Source organism: Anticarsia gemmatalis, chromosome 3 (assembly GCF_050436995.1).
Source record: "Anticarsia gemmatalis isolate Benzon Research Colony breed Stoneville strain chromosome 3, ilAntGemm2 primary, whole genome shotgun sequence".
Lineage (NCBI taxonomy): Eukaryota > Metazoa > Arthropoda > Insecta > Lepidoptera > Erebidae > Anticarsia > Anticarsia gemmatalis.
In genome coordinates this window covers 6,902,710-6,920,745 of record NC_134747.1, presented here as the reverse complement: position 1 = coordinate 6,920,745, position 18,036 = coordinate 6,902,710, and the positions used below count along the sequence as shown (strand labels likewise).

Sequence of the window (18,036 nt, the reverse complement as noted above, 5' to 3'; positions counted from 1 at the left end):
CTTACAATAAAAACTAAGTTCAAAAAAATGAGAATAATAATAAACCAGGAATAATTTTAACACATTTATCTCAACTTTTAAAAATTAACTCATGAACAATTTTATATTATTTCCTTGACATTTCTAACTTACTTTTAATACAAATAGTAGTCAAAAAGAAACTGAGCTACATTATTTGCAAGAGATCTCTATAGTGTCAATAGTTTATCGTATAAACTACGTAATGAAATTCTAAGCCACATTTTCTAATCGGTTAGTTGTCGACATTTTGTCAATTAAGAAAGTATTGCATGATTAACTGATTTCATTCTATGTGTATATATAATTCCTTACAATATTTTAACTAATACAAAACTGTATGTAAAGAAATTTGAGTACACCTGTGGATCTGTATGCAGAGTATCCAGTCTTCTGTATTTTATCATACAACTTTAAAATAAGAATATTATTCTTATAACTAATCTAATTCTTAATGTAGAAAAAGCCGGAATTCAGAATAAAATTAAAATAGATTACTCTATTTTTATGTTCACTGAATATATCAATAACGTTACAAGTCATTTCGTGTAATTGATTGGACCACAGCGCTTTCGTGATCAAAAATTGATCTGATTGCAGTGGTTAAGTTAAGCCGATATTATAGTTACGCTTAACCGCATGTGGAATAAGCTGCACGGATAGGATTGTTTGGAGTATAATTATCTTTTTATTGAAAGGCGTTAGATCCGCGGTGTGATCCACCCAGTTTGTTAGTCGTGCTTCTTTCTATATACATGGTTCATAAGCGTCACTATAACATGAGGCTAAGAGCTTGATAACGACATTAGCGGTAAGTAACAGCGGCGAGCGGCAACACCGTCGACGGTAAGGGACGCCACTGGTTTTATAATTGCTGTTAAAACACATTCCAAGCAGTTACGACGACATTTCTGCTACGAATTTGGGGTTGCGATACTAACGACGATTGCGATTGGGCTCGAAATGACATCAATTAGTTGTGGCTTCCCACCGGGGTCGGAAGCAAGTTTCATGACGTATCAAATTATGAGAGATTCAATGACCCGAGTTCATTGTATCGGTTGATTGCCTTCCGGAGCTGGACCTTAATTCTCGGCGCGGACATGTCGAAGGCATCTCTTCAGATGATTTGCGCGTTTTCTTTTTGTTACATTTACGACCAGCGTCATTATCTCCATTATTACTACCATCTTCGCTATCTTTCATATCACCATCCTTTGACACGCAGTCATCATTGTTCTCATTGCTGTCGGCAGTATCATCATGATATTGGCCAGACATCTTAGACTGAGATTTTTCGTCTCTCTCTGTAATGGATGTTGAAGAAGTTGTCATCTCTGTGGGGGTCATTTTTGCGATGGCGGTATCGAAATCGCCTTTTATTCCTGTTTTTATAACTGTCAATGGAGCTATAAGGTCTTCGAGATCCATATCTGCTGTATGTGAGTGATCAGGTGCTTTCTCAATTGTAGTAATTTTTTCAGAACTTTCCTTTAGTTTCTTTGCAGGGTTTAATTCAGATGGCTGTAATGCCAAGTTTTCAGGCTCATTAGATATTTCATCGTGAGTTCGTTTCTGTACCAAAGACATACCTGAAGCTCCATCCTCGGAGCCATGTGGTCTAGACATATATTCTGAAGAACTCTTACTGATTTTCTCTGAACTATCTTTTTCGTCTTTGGCTTTTTTAGATTCTGCGGAACTGACGAGGCTAGCACTCAGTGCTCCTGAAGCCATCTGTTCTAACAGCATTTTACTTATGTCAATGTCTTTTTTATCACCTTTTAGTAATTTTTCTTGCACAGCGGCAAACTCTGGCGGTACTTGAGACCTTAATGAATCAAACGGTATTTTTTTCTTATCAGTCTTTGTTAAATCAGTTGCTATTGTCTCATTACTGTCCATATCGCGCGACCTCTTGTCCGGTCTCATGATAGCGTCATAATTTAAAGATTGTTTAGAAAGAGATTCCAAAAGGTAAGGATCAGGTGGTAAATGTATTTGTGGTAGTTGACTTGATTGTTGACGATCGGACACTTTTTGTTGTCTAGAAGTTGACGAATTTGTAACTACTGTCGACGACCGCGGAGTGGTTGTTTTCGCAGAACTTCGAGCGGCATGACTTGAACTTTGTAACGTCGATGCTCCGGAACTCGCAGCTATGTTGTTACTCAATAGTCCTAAGGCATCATACGCTGATGACATACCAGAATGCATTCCAAATGGATTAAGCCCACTTAGCCCTAATTGAGGGTAAAGCATATTTGGATTTGGAAACACAAAGGGAAATTGTGAATTAGCTGACTTCGAGCTAGAGGGATTTGCATTATCAGCTGGTTTACGCGATTTAGATTTACTATCTGCTGTAACATTTGCTCCACTAAGGTTATTCATATCTAAGGAAGAAAATCCAGGTAAACCTAATCCAGCCAAATTAGCAAAAATGTTTCCTCCAGCTATATTACCTAGCAAGTTTGGCATTCCACTGAACGAATTCAGTAGTGGATTATTCTTTGGATCAAAACTGCTTAAGCTCGAAAGAAGCTTTGGATCAAAAGTGTTTAGTAGTTTTGGGTCAAATCCTGTCAGGTTAGATAGTGTTGCAGCTAACGTTTTTGGATCAAATGCACTAAGACTAGATAAGCTGGCTAAAAGTGCTGGATTCAAGCCTGCCAGGCTTTGATTCAAATGAGAATTTGACGATAGAACATTTGAAGATGGTGTATCAAGTGTCGGTGGTCGGCCTTTCTTACGTTCATTCATGCTGCTTGTTGATTGCATCGGGGAATGCCTTTGACTTCGAACATCTTGAGGCAATTTAATATGTTCCTTTATGCCTTCTGTCCACTTCGAATCTATGTCATACATAGGATTTTCGGCAATCCATTGGGCGAGGTGTTTGAGTTGGGGAGCTTTAGGTCCAACTATTCGTTTCCCTGTCACACGATGAACTACAGGTACGTGCTCTTCTGGTGCGAGGCGGGGGGCTAATCCGCGACGACGACTGTCTACACTAGCTTGTTCCGCCAGCCACTTATTTACCTTAGCTTCGTGTGAATACGACTTCATAGGTGTCACAGTTGAAGATTTAGACATCTTTGATTGTTCCAATGACTGTTGTAAAAATGAAGACAATTCCTTGGAGGACGTTTGTGGCGATGGAACGTTGGTGACAGTGACCGAGAACGGTTTTTGTACAGGAGACGCAGCAGACGAAGAGGGCGGTGCGGCCGGAGTCACGGTGACGTCCGGCAACACTGCGCCGCGCCCGCGGGCCTGCTCCGACGCCGACGCGGTCGGACTCTTGCACTTCGCTGCAGATAAGCCCAACACTATCTCGTCTAACTTCTTCCTCTTTTTCTCTTTGCCAACGATTTGCTCGGGAGCCGGCTGTAAAGTAAAAATTACCATTAAGTACTGCGGTCTTTAAGCGGCACGGCATATTTTCGGCAAGCAAGTACGCACGCGACAATTATTTTAGACTGACTACTATTATCGAACACAAAAAATATCGATTTTTAGATATTATTGTCGAACACATAAAAAATATAAAAAGTATCACTATTATTATCGAACGCATAAAAAATAAAGACTTGTCATATCTAAGGACAGCACGAAAGTAGAAAGCGACGCGTGGAGGGGTACTGACCACGTTCTTGCGCTTCATGAGGCGCGACAGCGTGTCGTCGAGGCGCGAGCGCGGCGCGGGCGGCGGCTCGGCGGGCGGCGCGCGGCGGCTGAAGTCCAGCGCGTCGCTGAGGTCGAGCGGCGCCGACAGGTCCACGGGCGCGGCGGGCGCGGCCGGCGCCGGCGACGCGCCCACGCGCTGGTGCGCGGGCGGCGGCTGCTCGGCCGGCGACGACAGCAGCGCGTGCAGCTTGGCGCGGTCCGTCTCCACGTCGATGGCGATGTGGCGCTTCTGCGCGTGCTTGCGCTCGTCGGGCGCGTCGGGCTTGGCGGCGGCGGCGGGCCACTCGCGGTTCTGCACGGCGTGCGCGATGTGGTGCAGGCGCGTCTCCAGCGCGCGCTCGCCGAACCAGCGCTCGGGCGGCGGCGCCTCGTCGCAGCGCCCGAGCTTGGCGAGCGTCTCGAGCTCGGACAGCGCGTCCGTGTCGGGGTCGCGCTCGGGCGCCGACGTGCGCTTGCTGCGGCGCAGCGCCACGCGGGACTCGGCCGCGTCGTCGGCCGCCGCGCCGCCCTCCTCCTCGTCCGACGATATCTTCTGGGCGTCGCCGCTCCTGCTTCCGCTCCCGGTCTTGTGACCTGAGTACCACTTGCTGGCGCAGTCGGCGAAAGGCATTTTCGGGTCGCAGAACAGCTTGCTGTATGTATCCCCTAATCCGTGCCTGTTGACCGATAGTCAGATTTAATAAAGCGTCTCACTTTAGTTACATCGTCCGTTTGGAATTCAATTAATATAATTTATAGGAATAAAATTATCTTTTATTTACGTAAGTTATTATTTTTCTAATATTTTGAAAAATCTTTCTCTGATAGACGGAAATGCATTAGATGGGATCAGAGGATTTAGACTTATTATCACCATTTTTTACACTATAAATCTAATCTGCGACTATGCCCGCCACATGTATCCTTCTATAATCGTGGGCTCAGTATGATAATTGCTTAATTACTTACTTGCATACGCCCAGGACTAATAACTTGTCATGTCGAGCAGGTTGCCACCATGGTGGCGTGTCTGGTGAACGCTCGCACAGCGCAAGTCTGGTATCGAGCGCAGGGTGTGGGGCGACTTCTTCACGTAAAACTCGTAGCAGGTCGATTCTATACGACAAAAAATATTTTACTATAAGATACTAATATTTATTAATACAATAAAACTGTAAAGTAACGTAAATTTACCGTAAACAAAGATAATTTTGAATTATATTTACCTTTCGAGAGTAGCAATGGCTCTATCTTCTCCAATAGGCTCAGCTTTTAGATCTGCTCGAGTGGGCAACTCGGCTTCACCCACGGACAATCCACATTGACGTTTACACATAGCCATGAAAGCCTTCAAGTAATCGGTTAAAGCGTCATCGCTTTTGGAGTCCAAACGAGCCAACGTTCTGAAACGACTCCAACGAAGGCTCTTCGTAGTCGGATCGAATTCCACTCCATAAGATGCGACCGTACGTCGAAAAGCCTCTTCGTCGGCTCGAGTCCAGCGCCACTGCGAAACTTCATCTCTCGCCAGTTGATCCATTCGCTCTCTTCGTTCCATCTGTAAGATTATTTGCTTTAATAAACCGCAAGAAAAAAGACACCTGTTTTTTTGTTTTATATAAAAGACAACTCTCGCATTAAGAATTAATCTCGTGTAGCGGGGAACAACGGACGCAAAGCACAACCGGACCCGAAACTATTAATAGTGGATCGCACACACAGTCGTCCCGTGCGGGCATCGAACCCGCGACGTCCCGACGGGTCGGTAGGCGCGCGGCGTCCGCCGGCCTCGTGGCGCACCTTGGCCCGCTGCTGCAGCTTGAGCTCCTCGCGCTTGTAGTTCCGCTGGTAGGCGGTGATGAGGCGGCGCAAGCGCGTGTTGAGGTCCTGCATGGAGGGCCACAGGTGGCCGCCGCCGCTGCTCTGCGTGGAGTCGTCGTCGGGGCGCGGCGACGCGGCGGGCGACGTGGCGCCGGCGCCGCTCGACACGTCGTCCGTGCAGTCCTCGTCGCCCGCCACGCTGCCGCGCACTTTGCGCTCCTCGCTCCTGCACACACGGACAACGGGTCACACCACTTTCGTTCCTATCCATTATTTTACGTACGTATAGATGTAAAAAAAGGTGGATTTCGTTAAACAAATTTTTGGAATTTTGGTTTTGTGCGCGCTAATTTGAGCCATTTGCGATAAAAATATGAAGACGCGATTTTTGTTTCGCTATTTAAAAATGTATGAACCGATTAAAAAATATTTTAAAAGAAAAGACTGACCGATCGAGAATCGAACCCGAGACTCAGAGTGACAGTCCGATGATCCACTACCGCACGTACCACGATGAAAGTAATTTTTTTTTTACATTTATAGTAAATTAAATATCACACTCACTTGATATCGGTACATTCTGCATCATCGGGTGGACCCAACTTGTCTACGAAGCAAAGTTGTGGATCCGATCGCATCGCCAAATAGTTTTCGTAGCCATGGACGTAGGTTCCTACTAACAGCGACACGTCGCACTCACTATCCCACCACAATCGCGGAGGTGTACTGTCCACGCCTCGCGGTACTCGCATACCCAAAGAACTGAAAATATAATTAAATTAATACAACATGTCTACATTGTCTACTACAAAACAATATAAGTAGGTATCTACTAGTCATCGCTATCGTCTAAAGAGGATCGTAATACAAGTTTGCTTCTAAGAGGCGACCCGCCCGTTTATTTATATATTTAAAATTTAAAAATATTTAAAATCAGAGATATTTTACATATCATGTTATTCTTCTGCCTGTGATTCGACCGCGTGAAAGATTTCCAAGAATAAGTACCAGATGTATTAATCCAGAATATAAAACATCTGAATACCATATTTCATCAAAATCCGTTCAGTAGTTTTGGCTTAATTGAGTAATAAGTATCCAAGCGGTCACATTTGTAATATTAGTAAGATTACATGAATAATAACATACTGAGGAAAAAAATATTTACCTGGCATGAAGTCCACTTTCTATTTGAGTTGCATAATCTCCGATTACTTCATGTTTTATATAATACATCATGCGGACTCTCAACAGAACCCTTAAAGAGAATAAACAGAATCAATAAGTTTACTGAAAAAAAATAATATTTAGCGACTAAGCTACATGGTAATACGCACTACCATGTACTACAGGAGAAAATACATACTATTTAGAGGACTACAGATAAAACTTACTTATTGGCATGTCTGAATAAATGTTTTTTGTAACTGTTTTCCAAGTAAGTCTCACAGTCATATTTGTCAGTAGAACTCCAATGATTAGAGTCCTCCCACTTTTGAAGATCATTCGGTTTAGGCAAGTCTTTAGGCCTGTTTTTCTTCTTTGCATTTCGACCTCGAGGCACGGGGTTATGAAGCCCACTATGATTCCTAGATATAGTTACTTCACCATTTTCACAAGGTTCTATAAGGTCCCATATAAAATTCCTTATTTTTTCATCGCCTTTGTAATGCCGTAGACAATATAATACCTGTAATTTATTATAATACACATTGAAACACATAAAACCTCAAAATATATGCTTAAGTTATCTCAAATAAAAGCAGTCAGTATGATATATTCCACTCAGTGAACGTCTCAAACGCTCTCAGTATTAGCATGGCAAATCATCATTATAGTATCTTTGACGAAATTTAAATCAAAAGCAACTAATGTGACTTATTAGAAAGTTTACTTACGATTACTCGAGCACAATCTTCGATAACTGGAATCGTCCAGCCCTTCCTAAACTGATTTTTTTCTACTATTTCTTCCCATCGTGCCCATCTGTAAAATAATACTATGATTAAGTCATTTCATTTTGTAATGGCGTTTTAAATAAAAACTCACGTTTATACTAGCGCGTGTTTGGACAAATACTATAATGCAAATGGGGCACTTTGTAGGGTTATTGAATCCATTTGAATTGCAAAATCCAATGATAAGTAGACAGCACCCTTACTAACCCAAATGTCAGTAGACCTCTTTCAATCTTGAAACATTCAGATCGCGTCCAAGATCCATACACCACTTCTTCGTCTATTGGAACACCTTCGTGTCGAGGTATGTAGTCATCGCTAGCATATCTTCTTCCCTTTTTGCCGAGTTTTTCTTTTTTCCTCTTACTTCGTAGGCTTATACCTAAAAAATAAGACATTGTCGTTGAATGTTTTATTTGTTTGCTTTGAATATAAAAGTCATGTTTTTAAATATGATTAAACATCACCTTCTTCATCCTCATCGGAGTCTGGCGTCACTTCCATATCAGACATCTCCATAGGACCGTCATCGTGGCCGTATCGTTTGATGACGGTGCGCTTTCTAGGCTCTGTCACTATTAAATCTTCATCTTCTTTTTTTTCCGTAGTATCAATTTCAGCCTTTTTAGCCCATTTATTCCAGAAGTCTGGATCTCTAATATCAATATCAGATCTTTGGTCCGCAGCTGCAAAACTAGCCTTAGAAAATGTCGAACCTTTCTCTGACTCCATTTGTATAACTTGTGTTCGTCGTGCCAAGATCATTTCAATGTCTTCTTCACAAAATTTGTCACCAGCATTATCTTCGTCCATAACTGCTCCATATGCACCTTTCTTTAGCAAATCCTCAATTTCTTTCTTGGATAGTTGCTTTAGACCTGTCTCTTTTCCTTGAGTTGTGTTCATACTTTGCAATATTGCCTTATCGAGACCTAACTTTAATGAGGCCTTATCGAACATTTCTCTTTCATATGTATTACGGCATATTAACCTGTAGATTTTAACCATCTTTTGTTGACCAATCCGATGACAACGAGCTTGCGCTTGTAAATCATTCTGTGGATTCCAGTCGCTATCATAAATGATTACCGTATCGGCAGCTGTTAAATTAATTCCTAGACCACCTGCTTTCGTGCATAACAAAAATACAAATCGATCAGAGTCTGGTTTGGAAAATCTATCTATTGCTTCTTGTCTTAAATTACCTCTTATGCGCCCATCAATTCTTTCATAAGGGTATTTTCTGAATACAAGATAGTCTTCCAAAATATCTAAGCACCTAACCATTTGGCTAAATATCAAAACACGATGACCACCAGCTTTTAGTTTAGGAAGCAATTTATCTACTAACACCATTTTGCCTGATGAATCAATGAGAGCTTTGTAATAAGCTTCTTTATCTTCTCCATTAGCTTGTTTATAGTCAAACTGAATCTGATCTTCTGCTCCATTGAGCAAATAAGGGTGAATACAACATTTTCTCAATTCCATCATAGTGTTCATTAAATTAGGAATGTTAGCTGCAGATGCAATTCCTTTTTGCAAGAAACTAAAGTTTCTCTCTAGTATTGCTCTGTAATACTTTTTCTGAATATTAGTTAACTCCACTTCAATAATAGTTTCTTCTTTAGGAGCTAACGTTTTCTCAACGTCTTCTTTCAGTCTCCTTAACATCATAGGTTTCAAAAGCGCTTGCAGTTTCACAACTTCAGACTCGGTTTTAAGTTGTCCGAATTCATTCAAGAACGCATCACTGCTTGAGAATTGTGAGGGTTCTAAGAAGTTAAGTAATGAAAATAACTCATTAACGTTATTCTGTAACGGCGTTCCAGATAACAAGACCCTATGCTCTAAATGGAGCTGTCGTAATCCTTCTAACAGCTTACAATTGCGATTCTTAAGTCTGTGTGCCTCATCAATCACACATATTCGCCAATTAAATGATTTTAGTTCCTGAAAGTCTGTGACGATTATTTCAAAAGTCGTTATAAGTACATTGAATTTAGTTATTTCTTTAATGGGTTCACCTTGCTCATTTTTATAGTAAAATTCATACTCCTGCAACATACTTTTGCTCTGTTGTGATCCGTGGTAAACAACTACATTCATTTCCGTCCACCCTTCAAATTCTCTTTGCCAGTTCGGAATAGTTGAGAGAGGCGCTATAATTAAAAAAGGCCCTCGTATACCGTATTCCCAAACAGAGTTTACAAATGTTAAGCTCTGTATGGTTTTGCCTAATCCCATTTCATCCGCTAGTATGCAGTTACGATTATTGTGCCAGGAGAACAGCAACCAATTGAGTCCTTCCAGTTGATACGGTCTTAACGTATTACCACCTTTGTACAGGGGTGATTCCTTTAGCTGAACCCACTGATCAGCAGAAGGCCTTTTCTTAAACTTCCATTTTTCTTTAGGTGGGATTTCACTAAATGTTTTATATTGCCTGATTTTATCTACATCAATATCTTCTTCTAGTTCCCATGTACTATCTTCGTATTGCAAACTTTTCCACTTAACTAAGTAATGCTTAACTACAGTGTTGTTAGCGGGATCTTGATTTTCTGACATATCAAGAATTCTCTCCACTTCTACATAATCTGGATTAAATGGTTCATCATCTAATAACTCAAAGATGTTCATTTGCTGAGCTTGTTTTTGTTTAAACCTCTTAATTTTAGAGTAAATCCGTTTATCGCCTTTATATAATTCTTCCTCAGTTTTCCATTCACAGTGAAGATATGAGAAATTCCTATATTTTACAAAATATTCTTCAACATCGACCATGATAGGTTTCTTGTTTTTCACTTCAGTATTTTCTTTATCGATTTCAGTATTGCTTTCTAATTTCGGTATTTCTTGACAAGGTTCTATAATTTTGCTTTCAGTTTCTGGTACATCTTTAATTTCTTCTTTGACTTCCTTACTGTCTTCATCATTAACGACTGTCTCCACGTCTTCAGTAATAGCAGCAGAAGCCTGCGGTTCATTATTAGACACATCTGGCACTGGCGCATTATCCTCACCTTCTACTTTTGGTATGATATCTATAGGCACAGGTTCGTTTTTAAATTCTCTTTTGCCCATACGTGATGCCAACACATGTTGAACTATCATAGCATCTTCCTCTGTTGTATTGACGTATATATAGTTTGGTTTAGGCATACCCCCCTCTGGTCTAGTAATTTCTCTTGTATCTAAATCTTCAGACTTAGGTTCTTTTTCAGGTCTAGGGGCGGCCAACGTGAACTCGTCATCAGATAAACGCAACATGACGTCATCAGTGTACTTTTTACGTTGTGTGTTTCTAGCAGAACGCCTTTTTAAACTATCGTCTCCTTCCGGTGGTGGAGATGGCGGAGGAGTAGACATCATGTCATCCGGTTCACCATCAGAATCTGGAATTAGTCCACCGCGTTTTCTTCTTCTGCCGCCACCTATCGGTTTCTTTAATGTAATTTTTTTGCAACTACCGCCAGCAGACGCTCTTTTCTTAGAAGATTTTCTTTTCTGACATATTGAATCCATGTCATCATCTTTTTCTCCTTGTTCTCGCTTTGCTTCTGCTTCTTCTAGCAAGTCCTTAATAGCAATTTTTGAAACAGGAATATCATCAAAGTCTGTGACATTACTATCGTCTAAGCTGAGATCTTGTGAAGTTTTAGTAACATTTGGCGTTTCTAGATTTGAAATATTTTGGCTCATGGATAGTTCACTAGGTTTAGTATCCTTATCGCTGTCTAATATTTCATAAGTGTTGGTAGTAGTATCTGCTTGAATTTCTAAAGCATCTTTTTTAGAGTTTCTTTTTCTTTTTGGGGCATTCGGGTCCCTGGGTTCACGCTTCTTACGTTCTTTCACTGGTTTATCGCCTAATTCTTTAAGTTTTGGTTCTTTTGGGGTTCGCGGTTTACGCTCTTTATTTTTGCGCGGTCCTCGTTGTTTCCTTACTTTACCGCCATTCAAATCATCAACAGAAATCGCACTGCTATCTAAGTTAGTAATCTCTTCACTTAAATCTAAATCCAGTTCAGAATTACTTTGTATTCCTGTCCCAGCGGTAACGCAATCTTCAGAAACGGGTAGTTGGTCTAAAGGTTGCGCTGAAGGTATATTCTTTTCCTTTTTGGCTCGAGGTTTCCTAGGTTTAGCTGGCCCTTTTCCTCGACCACGACCTGTGGTACTAGTTACTTGAGGACTCTCTACCATTTTTGTTCCATAAAGGGGGTTTTGAAGGGTACAGTTGGGACCGCCATTACATTTATCGTTAGACTCATGTTGCTGGAGCAGTGCTAGCCTTTCTTGCAAACATCTAACCTTTTCTTGATTTTCGTTGGAAGGTGGCAAGCAATATATTTCTTGAATTTGCTGTTGCAAAGACATTCTTTCTTGATGATGAGATGCTGGATACATGTTAGGCATATTAGGATGTGGCAATGGAGTCGGCCCCATCATCATCATGCTCGGATTTATATTATGCGGCATGTTTGGGATAATGTTAGGTTGATTTGGAGGCATAGATGGATGCATGTTTTGAACACTCATAGGATGGCCAACTGGAACATTTGGCATATTTGCTGGTACATTCTGTGAACCCATTGCTGCCAAAGGACTAGGAACATTAGGTATACTCGGCTGCATATTGTTTTGTACTACTGGAGGAATAGATGGCAATGTACTTGGGGAACTATGTACAGGCACACTAGACGACACCGGGTTCGTTATATTTGTATGTTGCAGCGAAATATTTGCCTGCACATTGGGAACAGTTGCTGTAACAGCAGTAGAGCCAGTTTGGAAAGTAGAAGACATACTGTGCGTTACGCTTGTATGAACTGACGACGTAATACTAGTTGACAGACTTGGTGGTATAACTTGTGGAATAATGTTGGGAAGAGCTGCTGAACTAGTTTGTATATTCCCTGTTGGATAACCAGCACTTCGATTTATGCTCATGTTTGGCAAATTTTCATACTGACTACCTGTACCCGAGTTCGGAATCGTAGGAGGTATATGAATCTGCTGGGTAGTTCGTAGTTGTTGATGATCAGCTGACGGAGCATTCGTGCTTGTCAAGGATGAAGGCGGCAGGGTTGTCGGAGGTGGTCCTGCTGCATCCTGTGTGGTAGGATTTTCGATGGGATTTTGCTGGGGTTCAGTTTTTTGTTCAACGTTAAATGATTTATGCACGTTATTATCACTATTGTCGTCCTTTTTGGAAGGCGTGTCGGTATTTTCAACAACATTACCTATAGCGGATAATTTATCTAGTTTGTCAATATTTTCGACAGCAGGGCTGTTTATGCCGCCCGATTGCGTCAGAGAATTGCTGGTTGAAGCAATACTCGGTACATTTTCTTTAGGAGTATTACTGACAGTAGACTGTGGAGCATAAGCACGAGACAGTTTGTCAGTTGGCCTGTCATTTTCATTTTCTATTTTCTCAATTGTTTTAGATTCTGTGTTTGTTACATTTACAGATAAACTTTTAATTAATTCAGGCTTCATAGGCGGCAGGGCTTGCATTTCTGGCGGTTTCTGTTGGTCATTGTTCTCAATTTGTGTCACTGTGCTCGCAGGAGGCATTTTGCTTTGATTCCACTGTGATGGCGAAGAAACCACATGTGGTACAGCTGGCGATGAAGGATTACGTTGGTAAGGATATTCGGATCCTGCTGGCAGAACCATCTGTTCTAGGGCTTGCAGAGTATTCTGCGACGCAAACGGTCCCGGAGCGGGCGGAGGGCCCGTAGACACAGGTGATTGCACCAAATTTCGGGCACTGTGTGGTGAAGCGCTTGGACCCTTTACAGGTGACATTACTGGTCGAGGAGATAACTGAGCCTGTGTCTGTTGTCTTGGAGATATTTGTGCCCTAGGAGACATCTGCGGTGAAAGCTGTGGAAATGGTGGCCTATATTGAGGACTTCCGGTTTCCATACCAGTCGGTTTAACAGGGCCGTATTGATTTGTAACATTGACATCCAAAGGATGCTGTATTTGATGTGATTGATAGTTCATCGAAACAGAATGATGTGGTGATGCATATGGCATCTGTGCTGGCACTGAATGAGAAGGAGCTACCGAAGATGGGGGCACTGGCGATTGACGAGGAACGTGGTGCAGTGGCGGAGCACCTGGATGATGAAGATGCACATTTGGATGGCTTTGAATTCCCGTGCTCATACCACCAGTATGGCCAGCCATATTTTGATGAGACTGATGTTGGGGTATAGGAGCATGACTTTGTTGACCATGTGGTATACCATATTGATGGGGATTTACGTCCATCTGCTGGTGATAGGTTGGGTGTTGACTTATTCTCGATGCGGCTGGTGGATGCATCTGAGTGTAGTTAGGATAGTTCTGAAAACGTAATTATAAAACATTTCAACAACACATATAACATCCACTAACCTCCTAATATAAACGTGTTTTTATATAAACTTATTTTGTAATTTTAACTTTTCATATTTAAAATAAAAGGTTACCTGCTGTTGTCCATAAAGCTGCTGCGATGTAGGCTGTGAGAAGTGAGGTTGCCTTGGCAGATACGCTCCATTCTGTGCTTGCAAACTCCCTAAGCCAGCGCCCTGTCATGAAAAACAACTAACTGTATAGTACGCGCCCAGGTACAAAAAGCTGCACAGTGATTGTCTTATATAATTATGATAACATTGTAAGTTAGTTCAGGTTATTTAATTTAAATATTTCACTGAAGCTAAAATCCATCTCCTAATTCAGTTTTTCTTTTTTTAAGCTAGCCTAAAGCTTCCATTTAAAGATCTCTCAAGTCTTAAAACTTATGCTATGAGAAAGATTGTTTTTTTTTTTCCAAAAAAATGTTGAAATATTAACAATGACATAACTATTAACAAAAACACAATCCCACTTAAATATATTCCGACATCAATTTTGCCATATTGGCCAAGTGTGTGATGTTTAGTCGGCGACGTTACGACTTTTGTAGGCGAGTACTAACTACTAATAGTAAGGGTGTTTTATTTGAGTTTTACACTTTTTTTAGACTAATTTTCGATATATTTTCAGTTTAACTACTACTTACCGCTGTAACATTTAGAGCGAAAAAATGTACGGCACTCAGTAAAAAAATTCGGACAAAGAAAACACGCACACAATAAAATTTTCCACATACCTGTTGAGGAGGATATTGGTGCATTTTTTGTTGATGTTCATAGCTGTGTCGGTAGCTGGGTGTTATTGGAGAATATCTGTTTGCACTCGGGGGTCCAGACCAAACTCCCATTTCCCCAATACCTAAAACCGTAAATACGCTTATTTAAACTGTTGATCTAAATACATTATAACGATACGCAAAAACGTCGTAGATTCTGCACTTAATATTTAATTAAAAACAATTATTTTAATTACATGCACTCCAATATTTTTCCTAACATAATTATATGTTTACATTCGAAAAGACACCTATATTCCGAATCCTCAAATCACTTTTACCCATTGCTATCACACTCTTGAGCTACGATCTCCACCCAGAATAAAGGAGAGTTTAGGATTTGACTCTACAACATTGTCTAGATGCAGGTTTAGGAATAGGAATCCCTCTTAGAAACAATGAGTAATAGCTTACCTGGTTGGTCTGGCATGGCATACATTGGCTCTGGACCAGGATGGTATCCCGGATATGAATGCGAAGGATGCACATGGTGTGATGGATGTAGCGGCGCATGAGGCGGTTGAGGCAGGCGTGGCCGTGGAGGATAACTGCCATATTCATGGTATTCAGGTGCAGGTGGTCCAGCACCGGGATTTGGTACTGGCTGTGCACTGGTATTAATGCCAGCACCAGGTCCCCCAAAGGAAGCCAGTTTCTGAATGGATCCCTCCTGTGGCACGTTGTTTTGACTATAAGGTTGCCTGTAACTAAAAAAAATATTAGATTAGATTAGAGCACATAGAATAAAATCAGTTGTAAAAAGCATCTTGTTACATTCATACCTGTTATCTGTGGTGTCTTTACTATCTCCAGTTACTCCCGAAGCTGCACTGCCAGCAAAGCTGTCTGATCCACCAAGATCAGTAAGTCCTTCCAACATACCGCTTCCATCATCAAATAAATTATATGAGTCCATCACTCTATTAAGAGTGAATTATGATAAATTTGCCATCAAGAAGAATCCAGTGAATGTTTGGTATGTCCATCTTACTCTGTAAAATTTTAATACCTGTTAATAAAGCATTGAATATAATTAACTACAACACATGAAAAGAAAGCCAATGTCAAAATATAATATTTCTTCAATTTTGACAAGGTGTTTGTCATCTTTCTTACAGCAGTTGTTAAAATATTAATGTTAGTTAAGGTCAAAACAAAAGCTAAACCAATTTGAGAAAAGTCCAGCAAAGAAATTGAAGAAAAGCAACAACCTTTTTTTTTTAATTATATCTTCTCTTGAAATAGTTGATTATTAGAGTTTATGTATTGTATATAACAGTTACTATTGTTATAAGTATTATTTGTCTATCTCTCTGTTTCTTAAGCTACTAAGTTTTAAATACATAAGGACACCAAATATTATTTTTTTCTAAATTGTCAAACAAAAGCTTTCATTATAATTGTTAATGTGTCTAGATTGAAGTTTAGATAGCAGCTGAGAGATAATTTTTATGTCATCAATTAAAAATTGTTAAGTAACAAAACGAAGGATTTTTGTAAGAGAGCCAAAATTAAAGTATCACCATTATAACTGCAGTTCAAAACATAAGAACACTTGATTGATCAGAATTACAATACAGAAACCACTCCTTAACTGTCTATTAATAAATATGCATACAATCTTACATTTTTAAACATACAAATGATGAATGTAAACAGTAGTGTACTTAATTGTCACTATATCAACAAACAATACAGATTTTTTTATGAATTAAACTGTGACCATATTTTGGTATGTATCTGTGAAATTGTACTTGTTATAACACTCCTCAAAGTAAAGTGACAAATAGAATTATTCTTATATATCTAATAACAAAAACCTGGACACAATATAAACTGTAGCTACAAATAATTATAAACATAAATAATCTTCAAAAATCCACTTCACTGGTGATGATTCTCGCTTGCACAACCAAGGGGAAAAGCTATACGCTTATGACAATACAATAAACATATAGCGCTACAACTTCTCCCTTTTAGTTACACAGCATAGTCTTCAATGATGTAATACTTGAAGAATAAATATATCTGCCATTATTTTCAATAACACCCAATCACTTACAAATGATAACTTGAATCTACCAAACACTCATAATATAATTACAAACAAATCTGATGTTATATTATACATTATTGAAACAGATTAAAAATAAGAATGCTATTATGAATTGGTAAACATATTACCATTACAATTTAATCTCAAATACTTCTACGGCCAAAATCTGATTCAATCATAAGTACTTGTAAAACTACTCCATATCAAACAAGAGTAATAGCTACCTACACATTGAATGAGACATAATTTAATTCTGATGGACATTCATTTTATACAACAATAAATAACTGGATTATCAAGAAGCCCTTACATTGGCAATGATTAATGATAAATTGGGATAATAAATAATATTAGGTTAACAACAAAAATTATGCAAGAAAAAAATTAGAAAAAATATCATATGATTTGAAGATTGCTTTGCAAGTATGTAGTACCTAATGATAATTTAAAAAAATCTCACAACACAAAATATAAATATACATAGTTAATAACACGAGAAGTAGCAATGACGAAATTATATTTAAATTATACCAATCTGTACCATATTATCAATGTTTGGAAAAGTTTAATCAATATGCATAATTGAATAACGATGGCTGGAACAATTTCATTCAGACTTGGAGACGTATTTTGGAATTGATTATAGTATATGGTTAAGCTGTTGCAACAACAACATGAACTTGCCTGGGTACAACTAATAGCCTAAATTACAAAATAATAAGAGGTAAAACTTTAAATAGAGCATAGCGTAATCTCAGCGGGACACCTAGAGCACACAATTTTGCAATGATAGTACCACACGATATTGAATACATACCTATTTCAAATTTAAATCTAACAATTTCCAGCAACATCACCAATCGTTCGTTGCTGTTTTTACATTACGAGCAAATATTTCACTTTGATAAAAGTAGATAATACTCACTATAAACGCCACACAACAAGTTGTTCACAAAATGGATACCATACTCCAAAAATGTAGGTCCATAAAAATTATCAATGAAAGACAGTCACGGTTACTGGAATAGTATTACGGCAGTAATAATTTTTATTAAGTAACTTTCGCGTTACTGAGATTCAGTGCCCAAATAAGCATAATACCTCACATCACTAACAAATATGAGAAACGCCATTTAAACACCGTCCATTTTGTTTCCAAAATGAGTTTTTTTATACATGTGCGCCTATGAAGGCAGCTATAATTATTTTACATTGCGTTTACTTTGATGCATAAATTCTTAGATTACTACAGATAGCAAAAATTTATAGGATTGTAAAACTATCTATACAATAATTTTATTTGAATTAATTATTCACAA

The 18,036-nt window shown here is 39.5% G+C and overlaps 1 protein-coding gene across 2 annotated transcripts; it reads right to left on the bottom strand.

The window, feature by feature from the left end:
- Window positions 1–51: 51 nt before the first annotated feature.
- Window positions 52–17,896, bottom strand: kis (chromodomain helicase DNA binding protein kismet). Of its 2 annotated transcripts, none has more exons than XM_076136106.1 (16): window positions 17,643–17,896; window positions 15,444–15,653; window positions 15,076–15,368; window positions 14,623–14,744; window positions 13,958–14,059; window positions 7,934–13,832; window positions 7,674–7,848; window positions 7,407–7,494; window positions 6,903–7,198; window positions 6,677–6,766; window positions 6,073–6,270; window positions 5,488–5,734; window positions 4,914–5,245; window positions 4,657–4,803; window positions 3,668–4,364; window positions 52–3,408 (listed from the first exon to the last, which is right to left on the bottom strand). In XM_076136106.1, the coding sequence occupies exons 2-16, from the start codon at window positions 15,575–15,577 to the stop codon at window positions 1,054–1,056; spliced, it is 11,175 nt and encodes a 3,724-aa protein (XP_075992221.1). In that variant the 5' UTR covers window positions 15,578–15,653; window positions 17,643–17,896; the 3' UTR covers window positions 52–1,053. The 2 variants fall into 2 exon arrangements, with proteins under 2 accessions (XP_075992221.1, XP_075992222.1); XM_076136107.1 differs by lacking the exon at window positions 17,643–17,896 and adding an exon at window positions 17,535–17,552.
- Window positions 17,897–18,036: the final 140 nt, after the last annotated feature.